The sequence below is a fragment of the Paramormyrops kingsleyae genome, chromosome 1 (genome assembly GCF_048594095.1).
Source record: "Paramormyrops kingsleyae isolate MSU_618 chromosome 1, PKINGS_0.4, whole genome shotgun sequence".
NCBI lineage: Eukaryota > Metazoa > Chordata > Actinopteri > Osteoglossiformes > Mormyridae > Paramormyrops > Paramormyrops kingsleyae.
The window spans coordinates 25,950,314-25,975,378 of NC_132797.1; the positions used below are offsets into that span (position 1 = coordinate 25,950,314).

General features: G+C 45.6%; 2 protein-coding genes across 7 annotated transcripts in view; one reads left to right on the top strand and one right to left on the bottom strand.

Annotated features, from left to right (window-relative positions):
• The window catches only part of LOC111850071 (laminin subunit alpha-1-like), a 55,596-nt gene extending 55,147 nt beyond the window's left edge, over positions 1–449 (top strand). For all 3 annotated transcript variants that reach the window (XM_023823541.2, XM_023823543.2, XM_023823544.2), the window contains one exon: positions 1–449. In XM_023823541.2, the coding sequence (XP_023679309.1) occupies positions 1–173 (173 nt within the window). In that variant the 3' untranslated portion in view covers positions 174–449.
• LOC111850137 (rho GTPase-activating protein 28-like) overlaps positions 243–25,065 on the bottom strand; it is a 27,881-nt gene continuing 3,058 nt past the window's right edge. The window contains exons 1-15 of one of the 4 annotated variants that reach the window (XM_072712361.1): positions 18,352–18,544; positions 13,876–14,081; positions 13,160–13,377; positions 9,425–9,512; positions 8,388–8,530; positions 8,084–8,255; positions 7,890–7,981; positions 5,779–5,856; positions 4,944–5,103; positions 4,669–4,751; positions 3,057–3,254; positions 2,775–2,912; positions 2,505–2,632; positions 2,342–2,406; positions 243–2,223 (exon numbers count right to left, since the gene is read on the bottom strand). In XM_072712361.1, the coding sequence (XP_072568462.1) occupies positions 2,132–2,223; positions 2,342–2,406; positions 2,505–2,632; positions 2,775–2,912; positions 3,057–3,254; positions 4,669–4,751; positions 4,944–5,103; positions 5,779–5,856; positions 7,890–7,981; positions 8,084–8,255; positions 8,388–8,530; positions 9,425–9,512; positions 13,160–13,377; positions 13,876–14,053 (1,833 nt within the window). In that variant the 5' untranslated portion in view covers positions 14,054–14,081; positions 18,352–18,544 and the 3' untranslated portion in view covers positions 243–2,131. Of the gene's footprint in view, positions 2,224–2,341; positions 2,407–2,504; positions 2,633–2,774; positions 2,913–3,056; positions 3,255–4,668; positions 4,752–4,943; positions 5,104–5,778; positions 5,857–7,889; positions 7,982–8,083; positions 8,256–8,387; positions 8,531–9,424; positions 9,513–13,159; positions 13,378–13,875; positions 14,082–18,351; positions 18,545–25,065 lie in introns of those variants that run through there. The other 3 variants (XM_072712359.1, XM_072712360.1, XM_072712357.1) reach the window with 3 other exon arrangements.

Below are 25,065 nucleotides of genomic sequence, written 5' to 3' on the forward strand. Positions count from 1 at the left end.
CTGGAGTGACGCAGAGCTGCCTGACCACCAGGGCTCCCTTCAGCGGCTGCATGGCTAACGTCCGTCTCGCTAAGGGCGCCCAGGTCCGAAAGCTGGACTTCAGCAAGGCCTTCGTTCTCCGTGGGATCGTCCCGTATTCCTGTCCCGGAGCGCCGGCATCACCCCCTCAGTGAAGCCCCCCCATGAAGATATCAAGGCAGGAAGAGGCCCCCAAAAATACCTGTGCCTTCTTAAACCTTGCGTCCATTATATACAGTTTATTTGTTCATAAACACATGAAATGATAAAAACCGAGTTTGGCAGAAAATATATCATCTTTTGAGGGAAAAGATTCACTGAAGGTAATATTAGTGCCAAAATTACATTGTAACACATCAGCAAACAAACAAAAAAATGGTACATTTAGGTATGGAGGAGAAAAATTAAATAAAAAATAAATATAAAATCTTCTTCCGGAGTCTGTATGTTCTTTGTACATTTCGATGAGTCATCTTTAGCTAATCATCATCACCCTACTTCCTCTCCCCTATGAGGTAAGGAAAATATACACCTGTCAATCAAAGAATCAGATCGCTGGGTGTGATGTCAGTGGCCAGCCATATACTAACTAGTGATAGATTATGAAATTACTCATGCTGTTATTCATATCCTTCATCTTAGGCAACAGTGACTGCTCTCCATTTATGCAATAAGCAACGCGGAGGATTGTGAGCCCTGTCAATTATTTACTTAAATTGCTACTGTGGGTAAAATCCCTGATCCCATGTGCTGCAGCTGTTAACATGGAAAGCAGCTCCTTGTCCACATTGAGAGTCTCAGTGTTGCACATCTGTACTAAAAAAAAGTGCAAGATGTCAGGAAATAACAGCCATGTTCCAAAATCAGCCAATGTTCACATTGGTCAAGTAGTTTTCTCTTCTCGTTGTGTCAATAATACAGATTATGGAGGTGCATCAGGCAAAATCTGAACTGGCCAGTGTCAATAACGTGGAAATAAAGTTAATATATTTCATAAAAAAGTCATGCCAAGAGAAACAAATTTTCTTTCCAGTGTTAAACAGTAATTAATCAAAACAGAAACATATACAAAACAATGGAGAACAGACATTCAGTGTTTCTGTATACGTGCATATAAGTGTTTGACAGGAAGTGGATCTTTCCTTTGACATGGAGACAGGAAGTGGACCTTTCCTCATTAAACAGCAGTATGTTTCGAAACCCAATGCCATACATCCAGCATTTTCGGTCCCAGGAGCACTGATGGACTACAGCCAGGTGGGAAATACACCATTGCAGTGGAGTTTGTGGTGAATGCTAGCCAACACCCCAGTAACGTCTTTCACATCCGGGGGGCTGCCTGTCACTGCCGAGTCCTCTTCGGATGTGGCTTTCGTCGCTACCAGAGCCACCGTCGGCGGGGCACTGACCATCGGGCCTTCAGTCAGAGGCACCTCTGCCTGCAAGGGAGAAACTCACTAGGCTTCCGGGCCTCGGAGCATAAGCAGCTCCAGCTGCCGACGTCGGATATATCCTACCGGGTTCACCTAAAGCAGGCCTGCTAAACACCTTCGGGGAAACCTTAAGGCTCGCCCCAAGACTTCATAGTGTTTATGCATCATCAAACTGTACAAAAGGTGGGATAAATTAATCATATAAATATTTTTATACACATAAATTACAGTCCAGCTATATTTCCATTGGCAAAAAGTTTCCAGACCTGTAAAGTCTTTACAGAAGTGTCCTTCTTGTGAGACATATAGCTGAAATTTCACAAGCTGAGCATTCTGGCAGATGGCTTGTATTTTTCTGGCAAAAAATTTTTAAGTTCATTATCAAAATGCTTTGAATTTATCTCAAGTTTATCCTGCACTTGAGTCCATGAGACAATGCCTGTAGAAATATGGAGGTCTGCAGGTCAGTGGCTTCCGCCTAGATTTTTTCCCCCAATAGCTGCAGCTCATCTTTCAGCTCCAGGCTGTCGTGTCCGAGCTGCAGCCCACTCGCCTCACATCTGCGTACCACCAGCTGAAACCTAAGTCACCCTGACTCGTAGTCCTGAGAATGTCCAGCAGGGGGCAAAAGAGGGCTTCCCCCCCCCCCCATTGTTATAATTTCCCGCAGCAACACGCTGTCACGCTGTCCGAGGCTTTAATATCCACTCGCAGTTGGGATTCACATGGTGCAAGTCGAGGAGATATGTCTCAGGATCCAAGCAGCGCTCACCTGGAAAAAATGATAAAACACTCAGCCTGGGAACGGATGACAAAGTGCTAATCAGTTGCAGCGCTAATGAATTCATTCCCGAAGCATCAAAAATCAAAAATGCTTATTCATTTCATACCTATATTTCCTCCAACTTCAAACAAATGGGCTCTATGTCTCCGGCTGGCGCTTCGTGAACCTCTGCTGGAGAGAAGATGAAGGAAATTTCAGGAGAGAACCTGAGGTGACACCTGGAAGCGAGAGGGCCCGATGACGGTGTCTCAGGCGGCCCGTCTCCTGACCTGGTTTCAGAGTGAAAGCGGGCGACGACGTCCCTCGCCTTCGTCTCGCTGTCCAGCCGTATCGCCATGGACACCTTTGCGTGCTGGGGTGCGTGTACCCGAATCACCCCATCCCGAAAGTCGGTGAGCTGTGCACACAAGCCAGAGTAATTCTTCAGTGTTTTGGGCCGTGACTCCATTCAGGATCACACACTAGCCTTTTGGTGTTAAACACTATCAAGTTATGTGTGGGCGGGACTAACGGCATTTAGAAATTCGCCAGCTCCATACTTCGCTTCTGTCTCCTTTGTTACGCTCCGGCTGCCTTCTTCTGAGAAGCTTCTTCTTGCACTTCTCAGAGGACATGGTCTTCCTGTTCATAGAAGCTTCATTCATCTGTCTTATATGACCAATTAAAAAGCAGGGGACCTGGGAAGAGAAAACCACCACTCGATTTTTATGATTTTTTTTTTTGGTTTAAAAGAATATTCAGGAAAAATGGATTTGGCCCTTTTATGGTTCTTTGTGTCACGTTGCTTGGGAGATTCGGTTGGATCTGAGGGGACGGCTTACCCTCCAGAGGAGGTCCTGGTGAGTAATGAGGAGTCGCACCAGGTAGGCCTCCTTAGCTGCCGCCTGGATCTCCTCCGGCCTGCCCGTCTTCCCCCGGGAGATGAAGAGGTTGGGTGCCACGATCATGGAGACGTTACACAGGCTCATGCGGTTCCTCTCCTCATGCGCCACCACCTTCCTCAGGAACTCCAGTAAAGCCTTAGGGAACAGAAACAGGATCGACCTTCATCTCCACTCCGACACCAACAGGCTGCCAACATTATTTTCCCGGTGGATGAGAGAGCAGGAGCAATATTATGAAGTAAATCATGCGAGAACAATCTCATCTAAAGTTATGGTAAAACCAAATAATAAATTTAAACACACGTGACACGCTTTTCCAAGCATAACCAGAACTATAGCAAAGCTATACAAAATGGAAGCAAGAAGAAAATTAAACCAAACTTCAAGCATAATCATGAACTAGTGTACATACCCAGTGGTTATAAGGGATAAATGTAGCTAAACAGCAGATCAACAGAATGATGAATATAGATTAACAGTGGATCATCAGATGGCTACACCACATTTTAATTTTAAAGCCCTTAATATACTGTTGATATTTCTGTTCTAGATGCCAATGATATTAATGGTATGGTAATTATAAATGTTGCCTTCTTTGCATGAAGCGTTTCTTTATACAGCTCTGCGTCTGTGACACCAATTCTGACACCAAGCCATGAGTGGCAACCAATTACTTTGTGTTTCTATACGACACAGAGACTGGTGCAGTTACCACTGAATAATACTGTACGTCTAACCAGGGAAAAACGCATTGTCATCTTTCCAGATTTTCACAATGTGGAAGATTTGCTGGTCAGACTTGTTTTTCCAACCTCCTGAAGCTCGTTCATTTTCAAATAGCCTATGCTGAGTGTTTAAATGCTTTAAATAAGAATTGAACATTTTGGGTTCTTGGGCTTTTCCCGGAACTTAAACGTACAGTCAGACCACAGACATTCGCGAGGTTAGGTTCCAGAACCCATCGTGAATGAGGAGGATTCGCGGATGTTTGGTAGAGTCACTAAAAATGGTAATATGTGCTTATTTCTATTGTTTAAACCCTAAATACGACCCCAATCATGCTCCCAAAACACTTTAATTTCATTTAAAAGTTAGCTTAATACATTACCTTTAAAAAAACAAATGTTTGATGTAAAAATAGAGTACAGTATCGCCTAACGGATATTTGTCACACTAGCACATTTACAGTACAGTAAACTAATGTTACCCCTACTAATTCATAGAACACGGCATTGGCTGCCGTTTTCTTTTGCATTCACAGTAAGGTAAAATGAGTAAATGAATGGGACTGTAAACTTATTGACAGACAGAAGTCATATACATAACCAAGGTACAATTCAATAAAATACGTAAAGGAAACATGTACATGTAATTTTCGTGGATCTGTGAATTCACGAATCACGAAGCGTGAATGCACTAGGGCTGACTGTATTCCACAGCCAAGTGAAGGTCCTTCAGGAATTCAGAGTGTGATAAATATTCACTGTCAATTGACAACAGGGACTGGAGATGCTGGACTGCGAGTCCCGCCAGTTTAGCAGAACGTTACCTTCAAGGTGTCTCGGTGGGGTTCGGGCAGCAGCATGATGAGCAGGTGTAGGGCTTGAATTTGATGCCTCTGCGATGAGATACCTGACAACCAGAGCGACAGGTAGAAAGTCCAGTCAATGTTACATTCAGCACAAGTCAACAGGCTTTTAGAAGATTACCAAGGTTTTTATGCACCTAACAAGACTGGCACCCTTGAGGTGAGGTTAAGAGGGAGAAGAGGCATACAGAACTATAGGGTAGAGCGTTTCACAGGACCACAGAACCAGGACTCACTCAGCACGGAGGTGAAGGTCGGCAGGTACCGCTGGGTGAGCAGGGGGCTTGGAAGCTCCCGGATGAATGTCTTGAGCAGGCCCGCAGCGTCGTTTTGGCGCACCTGCTCCCAGTCAAAGCGATCCTCGTAGAAACTGGCCTCCAGTTGTTGCCTCAGGTGCTGCCAACAGTCGAATGGGAAGAGTGAGTCACCGTGGCGATAGACTATGGACAGGAACCGCCACAAAAGCCAAATCCGCTGCATGTCTTTGACGGGCATGCTCTAAAAGGTAGGAGGCGAACTGTGCAACCGCTCTTCAAAAAGAGCAGATCGAGCTGGGACACATGGACGTCCTGGCTTGACCCCGGATTGAGGATTCCGGTCTGTCCCATGAAGGGAGTAGGCGGATATCTGTGGAACCTTTGGAACCTTTAGCACCTGGAGTCCCCAAGACCCAGGTGGGGATTTTATGTACTGTAGCCTGCCACTGCATTTCAGTGTTAGCCTGGCAAGGCTAACCGGACCAAAGGCATGCGGCTAAGGCTAATGCTGAGAAATGGTGTCACGTTGCGACACTTGACACCTAGGCTAAATTAGAGCAGCGCTCAGCCAGCCATCGTGAAATCATCTGTCTGTACTTGTAATATAAAGTACAGTGTTTCTGAAGTGAGAATAGACTTCATCTGATCTTGTAAACTCTTTTATATGGGGGGTTTGAACGCATTAACACATTATGGTATTGGTCGAGAAGGGTCTTGAGGAACTCGCATGCGTCAGAATGCTGATCTGCAGAGTCGGGTGAACGGCATCTCTGCTGTTGGGTTAGTCAGCTGCCACCGTCACGCCCGGTCTTACCTTTACCCTAGAAACAGACCCCGGGATTCTCAAGATGCCCTCCGTCTGCAGTCCGGTCTGCTCCAGTTTGGACAGCAGCTGTGCAAAGACATAACACGTACAATGGAGCATGCATACACTCTCTGGGACATTGTTTTCTTACCATTTTCACCACACAGCATAACATAATGCTAGTAGCAGTGGCGTGCCACAGAATATTTGAAAATCTAATTACAGACCTTGTTTTAGTTCATTGTGTTATAAAGAAACGCTACATGCTTCTTAAGAGAAACACTCTTTTAAAAATAATTTGAAATTCACTGAGATCTCATAGCATACTAAAGAATAATGAAAAATGGACTGAAATAGCCCCAAACCCTTGAAATGCCTACAAATACAGGCAATATGGTTTTGTAATATTCTTACTGGTATCCCAGAGATAAGAGCTCGGGGATTTATTATGAACTACAGTGTCTGCAGACACCTCAAGGACAGGTTTCCTGCGTCCTGATAGCACTGAGACTCTAAGTCCCTCATTCAGATGCAGAGACAAAACAAGACTGCAGCCCGTCTCAGCTCCCTGGCTCCTCCCACTCTTCTCAGTCGCTTCCTCTCTGCTCCCTTTACCCTTTAGCTCCCATTTTGGGCAAATCATGAGGGGCACGAATCTGCCAAGGTCGGGAGGAGCCTCTCGCCAAGCAGCTGTGAGCACTCGTCTGACATGTTCCCCTTTAGGGGCTTTCATCCACAAACCACATACGGTGTCAAAAGGACACTCCCAGGGCAAAATGCTAGACCGCCACACAGGCTGCAGAAACAGCAACTTAACATGTTATCCCACCCTGAAGTGTAGTACCAGTCCGCAGAACCCATTTCAGCTAACATTAACCACAGGAATGGTTATTTGTTGATACAATGTATATTTTTACTCTTATAGTACCGACCAAAAGTATGGACACACCTACTGAAAATCATTTGTTTTTTTAACAAGATAACGACGGTAAGCAAACTCAAGGTTATGTAAAAAGTATTATCTTGTGAACAAGGAACGAGATGGAGCGCTGAGGAAGGTGACCTGACCCCCACAATCCCCCAACGTAAACTCAATAGAGCTGGTTTGGGATGAGCTTAATCGAAGGGTAAGAGTAAGGCAGCTCATTCGTGCCCTGAACTTGAGGAAACTCCTTCAGGACTATTGGAGAAATATTCCAGGTGGCAAAGCTGTCATCGAAGCAAAATATGAAACATTTTTGAGATGTTGAACACTTCTCTTGGTCATTACAATATTTGATGCATTAATTGATTGCCTCATCATAAGCTGAATAACATACCTAAATCAGAGACAAATGCATCAACAGCAGGTGTGTCCAGACTTTCAACTGATACTATATTTAACAAAAAGCTCTCCAGAAAAGCCAGAATAACAAAACCGTAAGTAGGTATGCAGAGATGCATGTATGTCTGCTTAGTAATGAATTACCATGATTATCAGCAAACCCATGCAGCTCTATCCAGGAAATTTCCATATTATACCAAGGAATGACTTGTTTGGCCAGACGGCATCTGGATGTACTGACTCACATCACGACCCCAAGGATGAAAGTACTCATCCTTCTTGTTTCACCCATCTGGCAAAACCAACAGCAATCACTTCTGGACCATGTCCAAGGTTGCTAAAGACTGTTTGGGGGGGGGGGGGGGTGGTAGCTAGTATCTGTGGGTTTCAGCCTTTCTGGGAGACAGGAATACCATGAATCACAAGTCTCCTCCAGGAAGGACGAGATTAGCTGTCATCAGGTCTGACGAACTGACCCGTGACGTGAGGTACATCGAGACAGCGATGGCCAACCCCTCTGAAAGACCTGAAAATACCCACCCAACCAGAGACTTGTTTCCCGTTGCCGGACACCCTGGTGTACAGCTAAATCACAGCATTGAATCACTCAGAATGGCTAATGTTCCACATCAGAGATCATACATTTCAAGAATAAATAACTACAAACACACAAACAAGCTCAAACTCTGAGAGCCACTTTTGGTAAATGTTGTTCTTTATGGAATTTGACAACAACATGCTGCAGGCAGTGTGTCCTAATAAGGGAAATGTACTTTTTAGACTTAAATTGTCTTACCTTTCTGAAAACAAGTGGAACCCTGGAACCGGGTAAAATCTTTCGGTCATTTTCCAGTAGTGTTACAAGGGAAACTCCGAAAATTCCACTTTCTGCAGAGAAACAAGTAAGAACGGTAAGTTCAGAAACACTGATGGTGGAGACAGAGCAGCCTGACCCAAGAGAAGAGGAAGGAAAAAGAATTTCTGCCCAACCTCGACCGGCCTTGTGGCGAATCAACGTGCGGTTCTGCTTTAGCTCGATGCCCAGGCAGTCGTAGAAGGTCGTGAGCTCGATCAAAGCGATGCACCCGATTTTCGCCATGTCCTCCGACGACAGGTCCTGCACGTCCGTCAGGCCCAGCTTAGGTCTGGGGGGCTGAAACTTCTTCAGCGCAGACAGAGACGAGAGAAGCGTTTGAGTGCGGCCATTTCCGAAACACTACAAAGTGGATCTTCTGAAGGAGGCTACGCTGGTTTTGGCGGAACGAGTGAAACAAGCTCGGAGAAGGGGACGCACCAGCATCTCTCCGCCGACATTCCTGAGCGCCCGACACTCCCGGCACTCCCCGTCTCTCTTATGCGCGGCAGCTGCTTCAGAGTACGGCTGCTCGAACGAAAGGGTCTCCGTTCTCTGCTGGGTAATGGACGCCCGGCCTTCCCCTGCGGTAGAAGGTGGACGAAAGGAAGTATCAGGATCAGAATCCCATGTTATTCACCATGCAGAAACAGCACACGCCAGTGGTTATGACTGTGGCACGGCTATGCAATTTGTACATCGTCAAGGCAAAAACAAGCAAAACAACACAAAGACGAAAACAGAGAATGTACTATTAATAAATGAACAAATAAAATATACAGACATAGATATGCATGAGACAAGATGTGGAGTACAAACCGTTTGGGATACGTGTAAATGAAATATATACAAGTATATTGTACATAGAATCAGAGCCAGCGGGAGTATAAAATACAGTGGTTGACTAAGTATGGACAGGATCCCCTCCCACAAAATAAGATCTACAAAAAAATGCAAAATAATACTTGTGGGGTGGGGGGGAGCAATGAAATCGAATGGAACAGACCTTGGGCATTTGGTTGGGGAGAAAGTTTATATATACTACCATGATCATGCAAGGTACAGGATTACAGTACTGTAAGCAGCACCGTAGAAAGCTGTCACTGAAATCTCAAGCTTTAACCCTATTGCTGTCATATACTGTATTCAAAATTGTGGAAACACCCAGTATTTTTGGCGTTTCGCTTTAAAAATTACTGCAAGAATACTGGCAGTAATGTTTATAAACGATCATAGAATGTTTACAAATATCGTACAATGGACGATTACATAAGTAACTGGAGTAACTGGAATAAAGTTCTGCAATCTCTAAAAACTGGATGTGTTTCCACACCTTTGGCCATTAGTATATATTTCTTTTTACTGTTTATCATTGGCTGTATTGCTGCCGTCTTCAGTATCGGTGTCTGTGTAAGAGGTGATGACCAAGAATACTTTTCCCTCCCCTGTGGGAGAGGTGGTCAGACTGGGAGACTCACCACCTCGGACGGGCATCCAAACAGGATGTTTGGGCGGGACTTGTGGTTTGGGGGAGGGGACCTCGCCAACCCCGGGGTCGTGTCCAGGCTGCAAAGAGCAAATAGGTTTCAGATTAAAGGGAGGCGCAGTGGCTCAGGGCGTGCCTCTTTAATTACAAACCTCATGGTATAAAGTAATCTTCTTTGTGAATGAAAATGAGTTAATAAATTCATCTGCAACCTTGCCATCAGCGAGCAAGCCGTCAGGAACGGAATCCGCATAATGAGAAGTTTAATAAGAATGAACGCAGAGCTGAACTCCCAATATTGAGTCATTAACATAAACAGTAAGGCATCTCTTATAGCCTCTAGAGCGTAATCACGGGGCAGCCCGGGTGTCGTAAGAGGGATATTTTTAACCTTGCGCTGAGTAAAGGCAGTATTATTATAGTTTTAGTGTGTAATAATGTGGTTGTAGGACAAGGTTCACGGGCATCTTAAGGTGGGGCGAGGTCAGGTGACCAGCTCATTCATGTACCGCAGTCTCAGTGGCAATAAATTAAACGTATCTTCCGTCTCTTCCTGATGACACAAGCAGCTCAGCTGACGGACACCCTGCCCATCCGCCGCTCAGGAATCCAGCACCGGAACAGAGATGGCTGGCTCTGCCGTTCGCTTTTCCTCTCTGCCATTTTGTCAAGCCCATCTCCACTTCTGTTCCCCAAATAAAATCTCCCAGTCTATCTTCCCAGCCCATTGCCACATGATACCAGTCACCACTGCAACTGGATCCAGTCTTACAGCAACTGGATCCAGTCTTACAGCAACTGGATCCAGTCTTACAGCAACTGGATCCAGTCTTACAGCAACTGGATCCAGTCTTACAGCAACTGGATCCAGTCTTACAGCAACCTTTCAGAAAGATCGGCGACATGTCAGCACTGTATGGGACTGAAAATCCGTGCACCCAGGTTATGGAGTACAGCAGGGCCAGATTTGAATGTGTGTGTGTGTGTGTGTGTGTGTGTGTGTGTGTGTGTATGTGTGTGTGTTACAGTAAGACTGGGGGCTCTCCCTCGGATCATAAGGCAGGGACACCGAGGACATGGTGTCCCCCCATCCTGGGGTAAGATAAAAAAAAATTAATAATAAATTAAAGACTTCAAAGAGGATCAGTTTGGAGACTCCAAAAAAATCCCCCAATCCAGATAACAAAAGTGTTTGGTCAGCTGTTTACTGGAAAGTAGAACAAAGCCGACACGGCGAGCAGGCGTCTGAGGTGAGAGCGGGTCACTGGCAGAGGCCTGCCAATTGGCCAGCAGTCCATGGCCAACACACTTTGGCAGGGGGGGGGGGGGGTCTTCCAAGGAACTTTATCTCAGTTACACACACGACGACGTCTCCCCGCTTCTTAAGCCACGCTTTACCTTTCTGACCCAGAAACTCGACAGCCGCTTCTCTTCCTCGTCTATCTCCCTCTAAAATTCATCAGCACGGCCCATGAAGCGAATCCCCACGTGAAGGTGCGAAAAGTGGCTTTCGAATAGGCCGGTGTCACTCTCCCGCAACGGGCCTAAGCTATCACACTTCCTGGGGACAAAGCTCGCGGAAACTTCCAGACCTGGAAAGTCTGTTTCTTTGTCGGTGGAGATAAATTCATAACCGGACTCTCGGCTTGAGGGTATGCCAGGTGTCACTAATCTCGGTTCTTCGGTCGAGTGGGCTGGCACTGTGATGGTGACGTGACGGTGGTGTCACGGGCACTGCAGAGGGGTGTGGCAGCCATTTTTATTAACTGATAACGGGACTAGGGGAAACTGACACACAAGCAGCGACACACGCCGCGGGCAGGAAGCAGCTGATAGGATGGATGTGCGCCCTGCGTAAAATCGCCCAGCACCCTCGTAATATTTGCTTTCCCCTTCACTAGGCTCAAAGCCCATCAGCTATCTAGCTAATTTAGCCGGCCTTCTAAGCTGCGATAGGTAATTTGGCAGTACATGCTTGAGGGCTGTAAACAATGGCTCATAGCTTGATGAAGTAATCATTACCTTAGGCAAGACGTTCTGTTACCATGCATGTGTACCAAGGTGATTTCCCATGAAAGGGCAAACGGCAGCCAACAGAGGCATTCTACTGTAACTTTTATGAGCGGGACCTTGACCTGTGTCATAATACTTATTTAATGCCCACTATGTGTTACCTTTTACAGCTGCATTTCCACAGATCTGTTACTGATTAATCAATTTGCCTTTATGCCCTTGATATTAATATAGCTATGGCTAAAGACATCTGAGGGTCTCATGGGACGACTACTTCAGCGCAGCCTGGGGGGAAGGAGGGGGAGGGACTTAACAGTCATTTACTGGCACAGAGGAGAGATTAAGTACTTTTATTATCCAGCTCGTCGTTATATTAGATGTCGAAGATTCCCAAAGTGCTCCCCATTTCAGGATGTTCAGAATGCGTCACTGGTTTAGTCACTCATCTCAGTGTGGGGGGGGGGGGAGGGGCTACATGACTCCCAGTGAAGCTAAATGTCCAGCAGGCAGCCTGGGATGTCGTCACCACACACCACGTGACATCACAGCCAGGGATCCTACATGACATTTCACCCTCGGCGACAAAGGTCTGGTCTGATTGGACACGGCTATAACAGGCCAAGCCCCCCGAAGCCCTTGCTGTCATTTGCAAGCTCGTCACCATCCCTCCGGCCTCCAGTGGACCCTTACTCCTTTCCCATGAAGGTGACCTCGGAGCTGCAGTGCAGAACTATGTAACGGAATCGCAGACAGGGAGGCCAGGGGGCTGAGGAGACCGGCAGGAGGATGAGATTGCAGCGTTATCACCTAATCGAGCATCAGCGAGCACCACTGAGCATCGACGAGCATCACTGAGCATCGGCGAGCACCACTGAGCATCGGCGAGCACCACTGAGCATCGGCGAGCACCACTGAGCATCGGCGAGCATCACTGAGCATCGGCGAGCACCACTATCTCAAGCCAAACCATGTTGCCATTCTGCCATGTGCTCAGACGGGATCAGATGGTTCCATCCACTGCATACAGCTAAATATCTCTCTAGTGGAAACCATCCCTGTTTGAAAGCCACAGAGTGGATGTCCAACTGTGCTCAGTGCCTCCATCGATTTATCAAAGTCTTTATCTTTACACTCCCAGGCACATTAGACAAACTGAAATACAAGAGAAGCTGTTTATATTTACCTCTATAATTCATTCTCTTACCCCTCCTTAGATCAGTGGTGCTTAACTGGCTTAGCCTGAAGACCCGCATTACGTCATAGTCATTGGGGGTGCTCAAAATGGCAAAAGGATCCTTTTTTAAAACCACACACTTGGTGTCCCATTGAGAATGATCCTGCGATCCACCAGCTGAGAAACGCCACCTTAAGTCGTACAATAAGCACGAACCCAGATGAGATGACATCATTGAATTCCATCCATCCAGCCACCCATCCCCCGGCAGCTCATCCGATACAAGATCATGGGGGGCCGAGAGCCGATCCCAGGCGGCAGAGGATACGGAGTAGGGGGAATGTTTTGGACAGGATGCCAGTCCATCACAGGACTCACACACAAGCTCAAACCACTGATGATTTAGAGATGCCTCCTGATTCAATTCAATTCATTTCTAAATAGCACCCCAAGGGTCTTTACATGGGTGTATTGGGATAATCCATCCAGTGCCTTCTATGGAAGCATAGTTATGGTCGAGGCTCCGCCCAGCCCACTTACCACACCAGGAAAGACGTCCCGCACGTGCCGCACACACTGCCTGTTGCGGTTGCGCAAAGTCTGCGTGTAGTTATCCATGCGCTTCCTGACGAGGGCGGCCTGCGAGCGCGTCAGCGTGGACAGCAGCGCCTCCGCGGGCACTTGCGGGTCCCCGGGGGTGTCGGACACCAGTGTGGACAGCCCCGCGTCCTTCAGCCACGCCTCCTCCATCTCAGCCTCTGAAAGCAAGCCGAAAGAGAGGACCCTCCCATCACTCACGGCATAGGTGTCCGTGAAAAAGCCTGTTCTAAAATTCTAATTTAAATCAACCAAAGACTTATAATGGTCAGTAAAAAAAAGTCACACTGCACTGTGCACTGGTACAGCTTACTGACATGTCAGTCATCACTGGCTCATGCATTAGATAGTAGCACATAGTATTTTATAGTTTTCCCCTGTATGCTTGGTACTTGGCTCTGGATAACAGCCTCAGCTAAATGCCAATATAAGTAGTAGCTGTTTGTACAGGGGAAGGAACACTGGGGCAGTGCCCCCAGCTGAAAGCTGATTGGCTCCCTGAGTGCCCCCTCCCCTGTCACTCACCAATTCAAATTATATTATTAGGTAATAATAAGGTTGGCCTCACTGTAGTGAGTGATAGAAGACATGACTGGCTTGCCCTCCCCAGCCCTGGCCCCCCCAGGCTCGTTTCCCCCGCTGATACCCTACGTACGTACCATCCATGCTCCGCCTCTCCAATGGTGACACGTTCCCTCCCTGACTGCCCTCCTCCTCGATGCTCTTCCTCTCGCTCCAGTAGTCCTCCATCGAGCAGCACTCCATAGGAGGCGGGGCTTCCTGTGAGGAGGCGGAGCACCTCCGAGGGGACGCATGTGTCGCCTCCTCAGAATTCATCCTCGCCGTACCCAGGCAGCACACCTTCCTGGGGAGCACAGCAGTACCGGGGTCAGGGGGCCAGCCCTCATCCAACATTCAGGAAATTTCTGGACATCGTGTTTGTTTCTGTGCCCGACAGCCGCTTCGGTCAGTAAGAACACGGACACGACAGAGGAACTTCAGCACCAGGGTGAAGATACAGGAATACAAAATGGACGTCACATTTGGGGCCACATGGCTGGGTCTATCGCAGTTGAGAAGAATGAGGAGAATGTTTCATATCATCGGAAACTGGCGTCAGGTGAAGGAAAGAGCTTGTCGGATGACTTCAGCCCTGCCCAGAACTTCCACAACCCTCCACATCTTACACAAACCCTTCAGCAAATACAAAAGTCCTACTGAGCTTCTGTGTAGTGCGGTTTCCAAGCACGTAATCCTTCGACACGGCGAGCAGTTACCGCTCCTACTAATCTCCCTCACGCCGGAGCTTTTATCAGGCCGATGAAGGAGCGTTTAGATCTATGACGGCAAACGAAAAAAAAAAAAAAACACAAAAGAAAAACTCTAGCCTGTGTTCCTGACGAACCTCGACTTAGCCGTCAAAGCGCTTTCTGAAAACAACTCCACAGAAAGCGGCAGTGAGATGAAAGGGGATTCTCAGAGTTCTTGCCTTTAAACAAAGGTGCACACACACAGAATTACCGCACAATAAGGGGCCCAAGCATTAGGCCAGAGATCTCACTGTGCAAACCAATTGATCCTGCAAAGCACAACTGTGATCCCACTTCAAAGTGACACCAATAATCCATTAATCCACATTCCTGCACAGTGACTAATATCTCTCTACTCAACAGTAATCTAACATCTATATTTGTGGCAGCCTGGATGATATTTTAAAAATGCTCCATTGTAATTAAAAATAATTGCAGATATATTTACTTATACTTCATACAAAACATCAGATCCATGCTTTTTCCAACCACTTATCCTCGTCAGAGTTTGTGAGTGATTCCGCTACTTGTATAATTAAACAGAGCCGGTGTCAGACAATCCCTGGAGCAGCTGGGGATTAAGGGTCTTGCTCAAGGGCCCAAAGGGAAAAAAAAAGTCACCCCGGGATTTGAACCAGCGACCTACTGATTAGAGGCACAAGAGAGCCACACACCACCCCCATACACACACAGAGAATCACACCCCACACACACTGTGAGACCATGCCATGCCCGGGAATTATTAAATTTGCCTTTTCATGATGTAAACAGATATCATGTCCTGGTTTCTAGGTCATTTAGCTGATGTCCAGTGTTGAAGGGACCCTCGAAACGCGAACGCCACGCCTCCTGTTTTTGGACAGCTGACCGTCACAGGACAGCGGGAAGCTGCTTGCACTTTACAGCATGGGGCCTACAGGCCGCTCCGCCCATGTCCATTTGGACTGAACCCAGCAGATACCTTTAGCAGCTTTCCACTTTTTAATGGGACCTCTAACAGGAGGTGAGGAACAGCCGATTCCTACAGCATTACCTCCTACCCCTCTTCATGCAGAGACTCCATGCTGACCGACTACCAGGTCACCCAGAAGAGCAACTACAAACTTCTAATTTTAACCGAAAATCAAAGTACGAAAGTAATAAAGTGAAGTTTATTGTCAGCGTTCTTCATAAACCTGTTAAAATGTCAAATCAATTCAGAACTGACCATCATCAGACTGCAATTCTGCATCGGTGTTAACTAGCCACTGAAGACCAGTGTCTTTTACTCCAAAAGAAAACTCCATTAAACGGAGCAGCTGTGCTTTCTTTGCATAACCCTCTATCACCACCGGGAAGCATCTCCGCTTGTGTTTTTACTGGCCATGTCAGAAGACTGGAGTTGTGTTCCTGATTATGTAGCAGTATTTAAATATACTTGTACTCAAAAACACACCAGAAAATAAGATTAAATATTTGTATTACAGTAAACAATATATGTGTTGATTATGCTGAATTTCCATCAAACTACCCTTTAAATTCTGATTAAAGGGGAGCTCTCCTGCTCGCTTCTGAAAGATGACTTATTTCCCTCTTGTTGAAATGTGAAGTGCCCATTAAAGGCCTTCTACTACTTAGGGGGGACACTGGTGGGAACGACGAGAGGAATTCCTTTCTGTGCGAGTCAGATTGATCCACCGCGCACCCCAGGTCACGTGACCACCGCATTCATGAATAAACACGCCCCTCTCGAATCTTGCCCCCAGCTAAAAAAAAAGCAGAGATCACTGGTTCCAGAAGGATGCATCAATCTTTTTGTGTCTTCAGCCCGTAATTTATGTGTTTTTCTCTTTCGCTTTTTATCCTGCTTCCCAGAATCAGGACACGCTGCCGACACAGGTGACCAATATACAGTACAGTGACCATTAAGCAAACAAACTCTGCCTTACGAGAAAAGATAAGACAACAAATGAAAAACGAAAGAGAGAGACATCTCCACATGCTGATCCAGCCAGAACGACACCGTCATGGCGTACACGTTTGGGCAATGCTATTTATGACAGCAGCATTGTTGCATTATAGCACATTCCTGCTCCATTCAAGATAAACCTAAGGAGGAAGGCTCTCTACTGTCATGAGGTTGGCTGACACCTGCCATCTGTTGCTAAAATGCATGGGGGGGGGGGGGTGGTTGTGGTAGTTTCAGTTCCGAAAAACAAATTTGCTCCATAAAGGTATGCACAACACACTTCCTCAAATTCACTCTCCCTGAGAACTGGTTCTGAAATGAAGAACTCTGAGAGACACTTGTGGAAGGACAAGCTTGTCCAGTTTGATGCATTGGGCAGATGAGTCCACCTCTGGTGGGGCACTAACTACCAACACACTCTTCCACCCAGCTTTCCGTGTGGCACTATGCTAATGGGTAATGCGTGCCAGAGCTTCCCCTGAGTTTAAAAGGAGACAAGTCAGCTGACTGGACCCATACAGCTGATTAAATATCTGCTTGTCTTAAAGATGCCATCATGGTTCATAGGTAAGACTGAACTCTGTTAAGATATGTAAGAATACTAACTCATGTTTGACTCTAATGCATAGGGAACATTTAATCAGATTATTCTTTCAGTTCATTTATGCGTCCTCCAGCCACTTATCCAGTACAGAATCTCGAAGGAGTGCACTGTAGTCTGTCTCAAGCAGGCTTCTGGAGTTTGCATTTGGTCCATCATCCTGCAAATAGGATAGAGTTCAAAGACAAGGAGAGTAATGGCGCTTTTCCACTGCTATCAAGAACCAAGCCGTGCCCAAGCTGTGCCCGAGCCGACATGGCCTTCCTTACCAGCAGTGTCAATAGCGGGACTAAACCAAGGTGTTGCGCCCACACCATCTGATTGGTCGAGTTGCAGGGAGATACCGGTGATATGCATCGATATGCATGGAATATAATTCATTACTAGTAGAATCACACTTTGCCATGTATCAATGCATTCCCAGATCTCAGAAATTTCAGAACTTGAAAATTTCCAACCATCTCGTTAAAAAAGTATTATAGAACAGCTGAGCAGAATGAATTCGTAATGCAAATTTCTGCAAACTAATGCTAATTCCACTAATGTAAAGTAAGACAGCGATTCTCACTGACTTGCTAGCGGAAATTAGCACATAGTAAATCATGATGTACACCATGTGAACAGTAAACAAGCATCTCTTCGGGTCGACATCATTGTCGCCCTCCGAACCCAGCAACATGTTTACCCAGTTGACCCTCCTGCGCTGGAAAATCAAAGCAAGCTGGAACCGAGTTGGAACTAGTCTGTCTTTGTGTTATGGTTCAGGTACGACTCCAGTTCCTGTATGGCACTGGAAAAGCGCCATAAGTTATAAGGCATTCACAGGCACAACTAAGCAACACACTCAGACTGCGACCTGACACCAAAATCACAGCATGACCTAACACCAAAATCACAGCATGACCTAAACACCAAAATCACAGCATGACCTAAACACCACACCCACAGCAGGATACAACAACATGCTGACAACTCACGTTAAAGTCACAGTGTGGGGACAGCAGACCCTGGGTGGCATATGGTATAGTCATTTGTGCAAAAACAATATGAAAACTAAAAATAAAGCTAAAAGCTTTATACAGAGTGTTTATTTTACAGCAGCACTAGTCAGGAAAAGGTGTCCCCACTCCCCTGAGGAACCAAATATCAAGAAAACTTTAAGAAAACTGAAGAGTGTAACTTGACGAACATTAAAAACCAACTAATTTGAATACCGCCCCATTGGTAAGCAAAGTTAATTAATGTCAAAAGCCAAAAGAAGATCTCAAGGAGTTACCCTTCACCCGGGATTCCAGCGATGCCAAGTGACACGACTCAGACGGTACCCAGACGCTCCTTCTACGCCTCACATCGTCAGCGCCGCGTGAGAACCAGAGAGAAGTTCTGCTTCACCTCTGACACAGCCAGGACCTTTCCCGAAACTGGGCATCCTGCCCTGTTGCACAAATCCACCAGCCCGTAGGCTCTGAGGATCAGATCTCCTGTGTAAGGCTTTTTCTCTCTCCCTCCCTCTCTCTTTCTACACTCCTCCCATTTTTATTTGTTCCCTCCTTCTCCATTCCTTGAGCATAACTACGCACCATTTCTAACGCTTCAAGAAATCTTTTAAAAGTCTTGGTACTGATGCTGGATTAGCTAATTAAATATAGATCATATTAATGAATAAGTGATGGTTATACATTTGTTGATATTAGAAGGAAGGAAGTAACATGGCAGGGATTTAAATTCTGTGCTAGAAGATCTGGAATTTTTCATTAAAAACGTATAACCAGCATCAGTCACATGTTGCAGTAAAATCATATACATGTCAGCATTCTGAAAACATCACTGAAATGTAAGGGGTTTACCCTCAGGGGCTGACTATTCTCAGCCTGGGGGGCACAGGGGCCAGCACAGCACTGCTGAGGAGGGGGTTTGAGTTTGGCATGTTCTAGTTACACTAATTGTTGTCTCCAAATGCCGTGTAGTGTGTGTGATGGAGTGGTATCTCACCCAGAGACGCGCTTCGGGTCTCCCCATGACCCTCATCACAAGGGGTTGGACGGTGGATGAATGGAAGTTTAAAGCTTGAGGACTGTGCAGCAGTAAGATAAAAATCCATGAAGCAAATTTCACAATCCAAGTGAAGGGAAATAAATCCAACACTATGTCTGTTTCTGCTCAATAGCAGGCAGAGAGCTATTTGACAGAGGATTCCAAACAATCCATAGTGAAAATCCACCATAAAACCCTGGAATTAGCAGTGGCCTAAGAAAATACAAAATACAAATCCACAGCTACACCAAAAAAGGTTGTTATATAACAAAGCATTAACCCCCATATCTGATTAGTCAATTGAAGCAATGGGTCTTCTGGTACAAGGCTTTTACTGTGACAAGAGTGTTTAATCCAAAAAGATTAGGAGGCCATTTCTGACATGCCAAACATTTCCTAGCAACAAAGCTAACAATGTAGGAACAGGTTCCACAGCTGGGAAAACGTCGGCTCGAAACTATAAACAGAATGCGACGGAAGCCTTCTGAATTTAGCACAAATTCCGAGTGTATTTATAGGAAAGACGCATCACGCACGGTTCTGATTTACGTTGGTGTTTATGTTGACAAATGGTTAAGAATGTTCTGGTGTAGTTTTTTTATGCACCAGCAGTATTTGTGTAGAGAAAGAGAGAGAGAGTGAGCGAGAGAGCGAGAGAGCCCCTGGCACTGATGTGCCAAATCAAGCCCCCCGTTGCCCCCAAATGGGAGACGGCTAACAGCAGACGGGAAATCCTCATTCCAACTTGGGAATTCCGGCAATCCTGACATAGTGCCCTGTCAGCACATCAGGCCACTGTGGGACCATCCTTGGATAAATGGACCTAAGAGCAAACTGAGGGGTCAGCAGCATCCGGATTTTACCCCCCAGAGGGCTCAGAGGAGCCGGAGGCCATTGGCCGGCATCCAAACTCGGCCTTCTACACGACCGCACCCAACCCTTTGGTATTTTTCCAAAAAAAAAATTTTTTTTTTTAAATACTCCTTAATGTAGATGGCACCAAGAAAAATCTTTCAAATTAATAGTCCTGCATGTAATTTAAATATGTCAGCCATCTGCAAGGTGACTTCACCTTCTCAAAATCAAAGCGATCCTCATAGGCAGCCTTTCCAACACAAAGCACTTATTAAACCACTTACCGTCTTCAGGCCTAAAAATAGGCACGTGAACGGAAATTAAAGGCTACTCTGCCGCTTCTCTTGCATCCTTAAAACAGGAGGCGATGCATTTCGTTTGCCCTCAACATACTGCTACAACTCCTCATGTTAAACACTCCTAACCGCATTTGTTCAGAGACGTAACACCGGCTACAAGGGCCAGGGGCCCAATGTGTCCACCGATGTGTCCCCTCTGCCAACAGCACCATGCTGAAGGATCTCAAAGGACTGATTCCAATGTGAGAACCATAGAAGCTGCCACACTGGTATGAGGGAAAGTAATAAACTAAGCGCTAAGACTTCTATAGTTTTGAGGTGGACTATTGTTCAATAAGGGATTAAAAGTCCATTGGTAACCGATTTATTAGTCATAGTCCAGAGAGAAAATAATATTGCCTGGATTTTCCCTCTAATAATAATCAGCTAACTGGAATGGAGTCCAAAATAACTTGCCTGCAACACATGGTGGTTGTTAATTCCTGTCCCAGTAATGAATTTTAATTAATCAGCTGACATCTAACTGCACGCTAGCGGACAGAAGGGAAACGCCAAGCAGTCACAGCCCTCTGCAGGCCTGGCTGGCTTTCTGTCTCTCTCTTCCACATCTTAAATTAAATCACTTTAATTGTCATCACTTGACACTTGGGAAGTACAGGTGAATGAAACACTTTGCGTGCAAGTCTCACAACCGCAGTGACGAAGCACTGCAAAAAAACAATAGAGCAAAATAGAAAGTGTACCCAAAAAAATTGTAATAGACACCATTGTAATAAATAGTGTACAAATTAAAACTAATAAACACAATAAACAACCATATGAATAATAATGTTTTTGTAGAATATGGATGATAGAATGTGTTCAGAGTTCAGCTTTCTGATGGTTCCACTTCCGCAGGGTTTCTGCACATACTTTGTTGAAAATTTCTCCACCAGCAGCTTATGGAGATCAGTCACATCTCCGCTCCAGCTCACCAAAGCTATCCTGACGACAGATTAGGTTTGCCACTGAGTATGTAGTTGGGACATATGCGTCAAGTAGGAGAGTACTTATCCATAACAGGAACATGCTTGGAAATGACGTCTGCGAATACAGATACTTAGGACAGAGAAATGCGTTCATCCCCGAGGAAGGGAGTCACTCAGCCCTTATCTCCCATCAGGATAAAACAGGATTTTAATCTCTGATAATAAGAAACACCAGTGAAACCAGAAGGCGATAAAAAGAATTAAAGGTTCTCTCCAAAGGCCCGTCCCTTCATACAAATATCATGAGCACCTTGGTGGCGATTTGAGAGTCAGTTGGCTCATTAGAACTTCAGATTTCTTTAATAGCTGTTCAGTATGATCGAGAATCTACTGTTATTAAGCCATTTGGAGAATGGCGGTAACCGAAAAAGCTTCCAACAAAAAAGTAAATGAGTAGGTTTCTGCTTATCGATCAAGAAAAACACCTCAGTGACAGCCAGATTAACCATTTTTTGCATAAATGGTTCAATAATCTGTTCGGTAGCACGCTGCAAGGGTTGTTTGTTTACAAAAACAGGGCCTATTGTCATTGAGATAGACAAGCCCATTAGGCTAAATGGAGCTGAGTAATGAGGACAGAGGAGGCTTTTAGCAGTTTTACTTCTCAAGGAGGCCATTTTAGGCCCCCAGGCAAGCATCTCCAGGAAATAGCAAGTCATGGACGGTAAATGACAAACAGGTTAGCATTAGCATGTCATGGACAAACAGGTTAGCATTAGCATGTCATGGACAAACAGGTTAGCATTAGCAAGTCATGGACAATAAATGGGGAGCAGGTTAGGTTTTTGAGTAATATTACACATCATCGGTCTTAAATGAGAAACGTAATGTTATTAACATGGTGCCAGGGAGGAATCCCAAAAACAGAAAAATAAAATTTAAGATTTATCACTTGAAAAGAGTTTGCATTGAAAGGTAAGATGTAACAATTAAGCTCCATAAAGATCCACCCATCCAGCCACAAAAATCACTTACCTGATTAAGTTCTTATCCCATCACAGACTTCAGAGAGGAAATACAATTAGCAACTCATTAGGAATCAATAATTCATTAAGGGTCCTTTTCATAAAAAGCACTTTCCTGGTTAGCAGCATTTTAAGACCAGCTGCCCTCGGCCAGGTGAGTAAATTTAGTGTTTATTTTATAAACCCGAGTCACTTTACTATCAGTCCATATCTCCTCCTCGCTTTGTGTCACTCCCCATCTCCACCGTAACATGTCAGAAAGCAGCTCATCTTGCCTCAATGAAAGTCGCTGTGATTTCTGCTTTTGAAGCGCATACAAGGACATAAGAGTGTTTGACTTTAAATGGAAAGGTTTTCTTGTTTTTGGGGGGGGGGGGGGTGAATGAGGCCAAATTAAAACACTGGGGGGGTACGTGTCCCCCCCAATTCTTATGTCCCCAATTGCACCATACCATCAGCTAATTTATTATAATTTTTTCTTAATATTTATCTCATTTATATTCCATTATATTTTGTATTTCAGGATTCCACTTGTGTTCTGTGCACTTTTTAATATATTCGCACTATGTATTCGCACTATGTTTATCCGGCTGCATTGTGCGTGCTGTCTTTGCACCATGCGTCTTGTTTTGCACTAAATGCTTACGCGTCGCTGTTCCACGCTCCTTGCTGCTGTCTGCACAAGAAATTCCCTCTGGGATCGATAACGTTCATCTGATCTAAACTAATCTATGGCTTAAAGCATTTCTGGGGTTAAAGTTTCAGGCATAAGCTAGCAAGGTAAACAAACCCTCGTTAAAGCGAGTAAAAACGGCCTGATCGCCAGGCATGGGTAAGGACATTCTCCGCATCACATTGATCCATCGTGGCAGTCAATCTACATAGCATGGCACCTCCAGAGCCCCCTCTCCGCTGAACGACATCCACAGGAACTTCAGGAACAAGTGTCAGAAAAGCAAGACAACAACGGTCACACCTCCCGGGCGGAAATCCACCTGGAATGCTGATGGGCGGCATTGCTGGATAGCAAACAAGGAAGTCACCCTAGGTGCTCCTTCAGCTGACGTCATCGCCACATTTAGCTCTGCCGATCGACTGCTCTGGTGCCGGAATGCAGCTTGGGCTACATAATCACCACCATTACTGGCTTTCAGTCTCGTCAGAGTGATTTAAAGACTTAAATATGTGTAAATGTATTACAAGCGTATAATCCAATGAACATAGTGTGTCAGTCTGCATAGGATATGCACGGTTAGCTCCAGCTCCCCTATGAACTTCCCCCACCAAGACCTTCTCAGCTGCTGAGACTTTTTGTTAAGTTGTTAAGGTTCATGTTTCCTCCACATGCTGAACTCTTCTCGCATGTTTCTGTGTTGGTACAGCTTCACTCTGGTTCCGTTTCGATCCAGCTGCCTGACAACGTGACACAATACAAGGGCCCCGACGCCTCCTAGTGGTCGACATCACAGCACGCCTTCAACCAACCTCTGCCAGTCTGCCAAGCTGTGCAGCAAACATGTCATCTGCCATGCAAGCAGCATGGTGCACACCCATTCCACAGTCTGTTTGGAAGTTTCCGGAGCATCCAAATGGTCATTGCCAGACACCAACAGCTTCTTCTTACACTTGAACATTCTTCAATTACACCACTCTGCACATTTGCACTACACTGTACACATGCACAAAATCAAACAGTTTTCTACACGTTTTATATTGTATTGTGCTGTTGATGTTATACATTTACTTGCTGTATTTGTATTTATGTCTAGCAACAGAGGGGGCCCAAGGACAATGGAAAAACTCTTCGGTGTTGAGTCTTGAAATCGCCGTTTCCGAGTCCCGCTAATGGATGTGCTGGTGCGTCCCACCGCTGACAGTAACAAAGCTGCATCTCGCCACTGCCGATCTCCGAGTGCCGTGGAGACAGCAGACGTGGCTACACTCATCTGACAGCACCTGTCACTACCAGAGTTTGGCCACAGCTTAGAGACGGGCTGGCTTCTGTTCCTGGCGTCCACAGCTAGATCACTATAGAAAATCAAGTTCTCTGACCTGATGATCCAGCTGATCAGCATAACTAAAACCCCCAGCATTGCGCTATATGAGTCTGACACCACTAGGGGGCGCTGTGTGGCTCAGCCTTTTAGGATGCTGTGCCTGTGATTGGAAGGTCTCACACAGGCCTGCAGTTAGGTGACTAAAGGTGGTTAAACGTCCATTTGTGTGTGCCTTGCGGCAGGTGTTCCCTGCCTTTGTCCCTGTGGTGGCTACGAGAGGCTCCCATAAGCCTCTGCAGGATTCACAGTTAGAAGATCAATAGCCTTCAGTAAACTAACCTAGATTCCTCCAGTAACACTTCCATTTATAGGTGAGCCGATGAGTTATTGTAAACAAAGCTGCATATCAGTGAATTAACAAAAGCATTCCGTAAGCACGATCTTTAAATAGTCAAACAGCTACAATAGGAACCAGTTCTAGCTGTTAATATCTGAATTGTTAAAGCCCTCTACAATGACCATTGACATCTAACAATAAGTGTGAATTTTCAAACATATCAACCATGTAACCATCAACGTACTGGACTATGGCTCCTCACACATTACATAATGTCCTTCCGGTTGAGTGTTTGTGTGATGCCAATCTTCTGGACCATAATGTCACTGTGAGTCAGGCATCACACCACGTTCCTGTGCCAAGATGTACATCAGAGCTCAAGCAAGAGCTACATTCCACCTTATCTAACGTTACATAATTATCTACGACATAATGTTTCCATGTCGCTTACCAGCTACACATTTTTATGTATTAT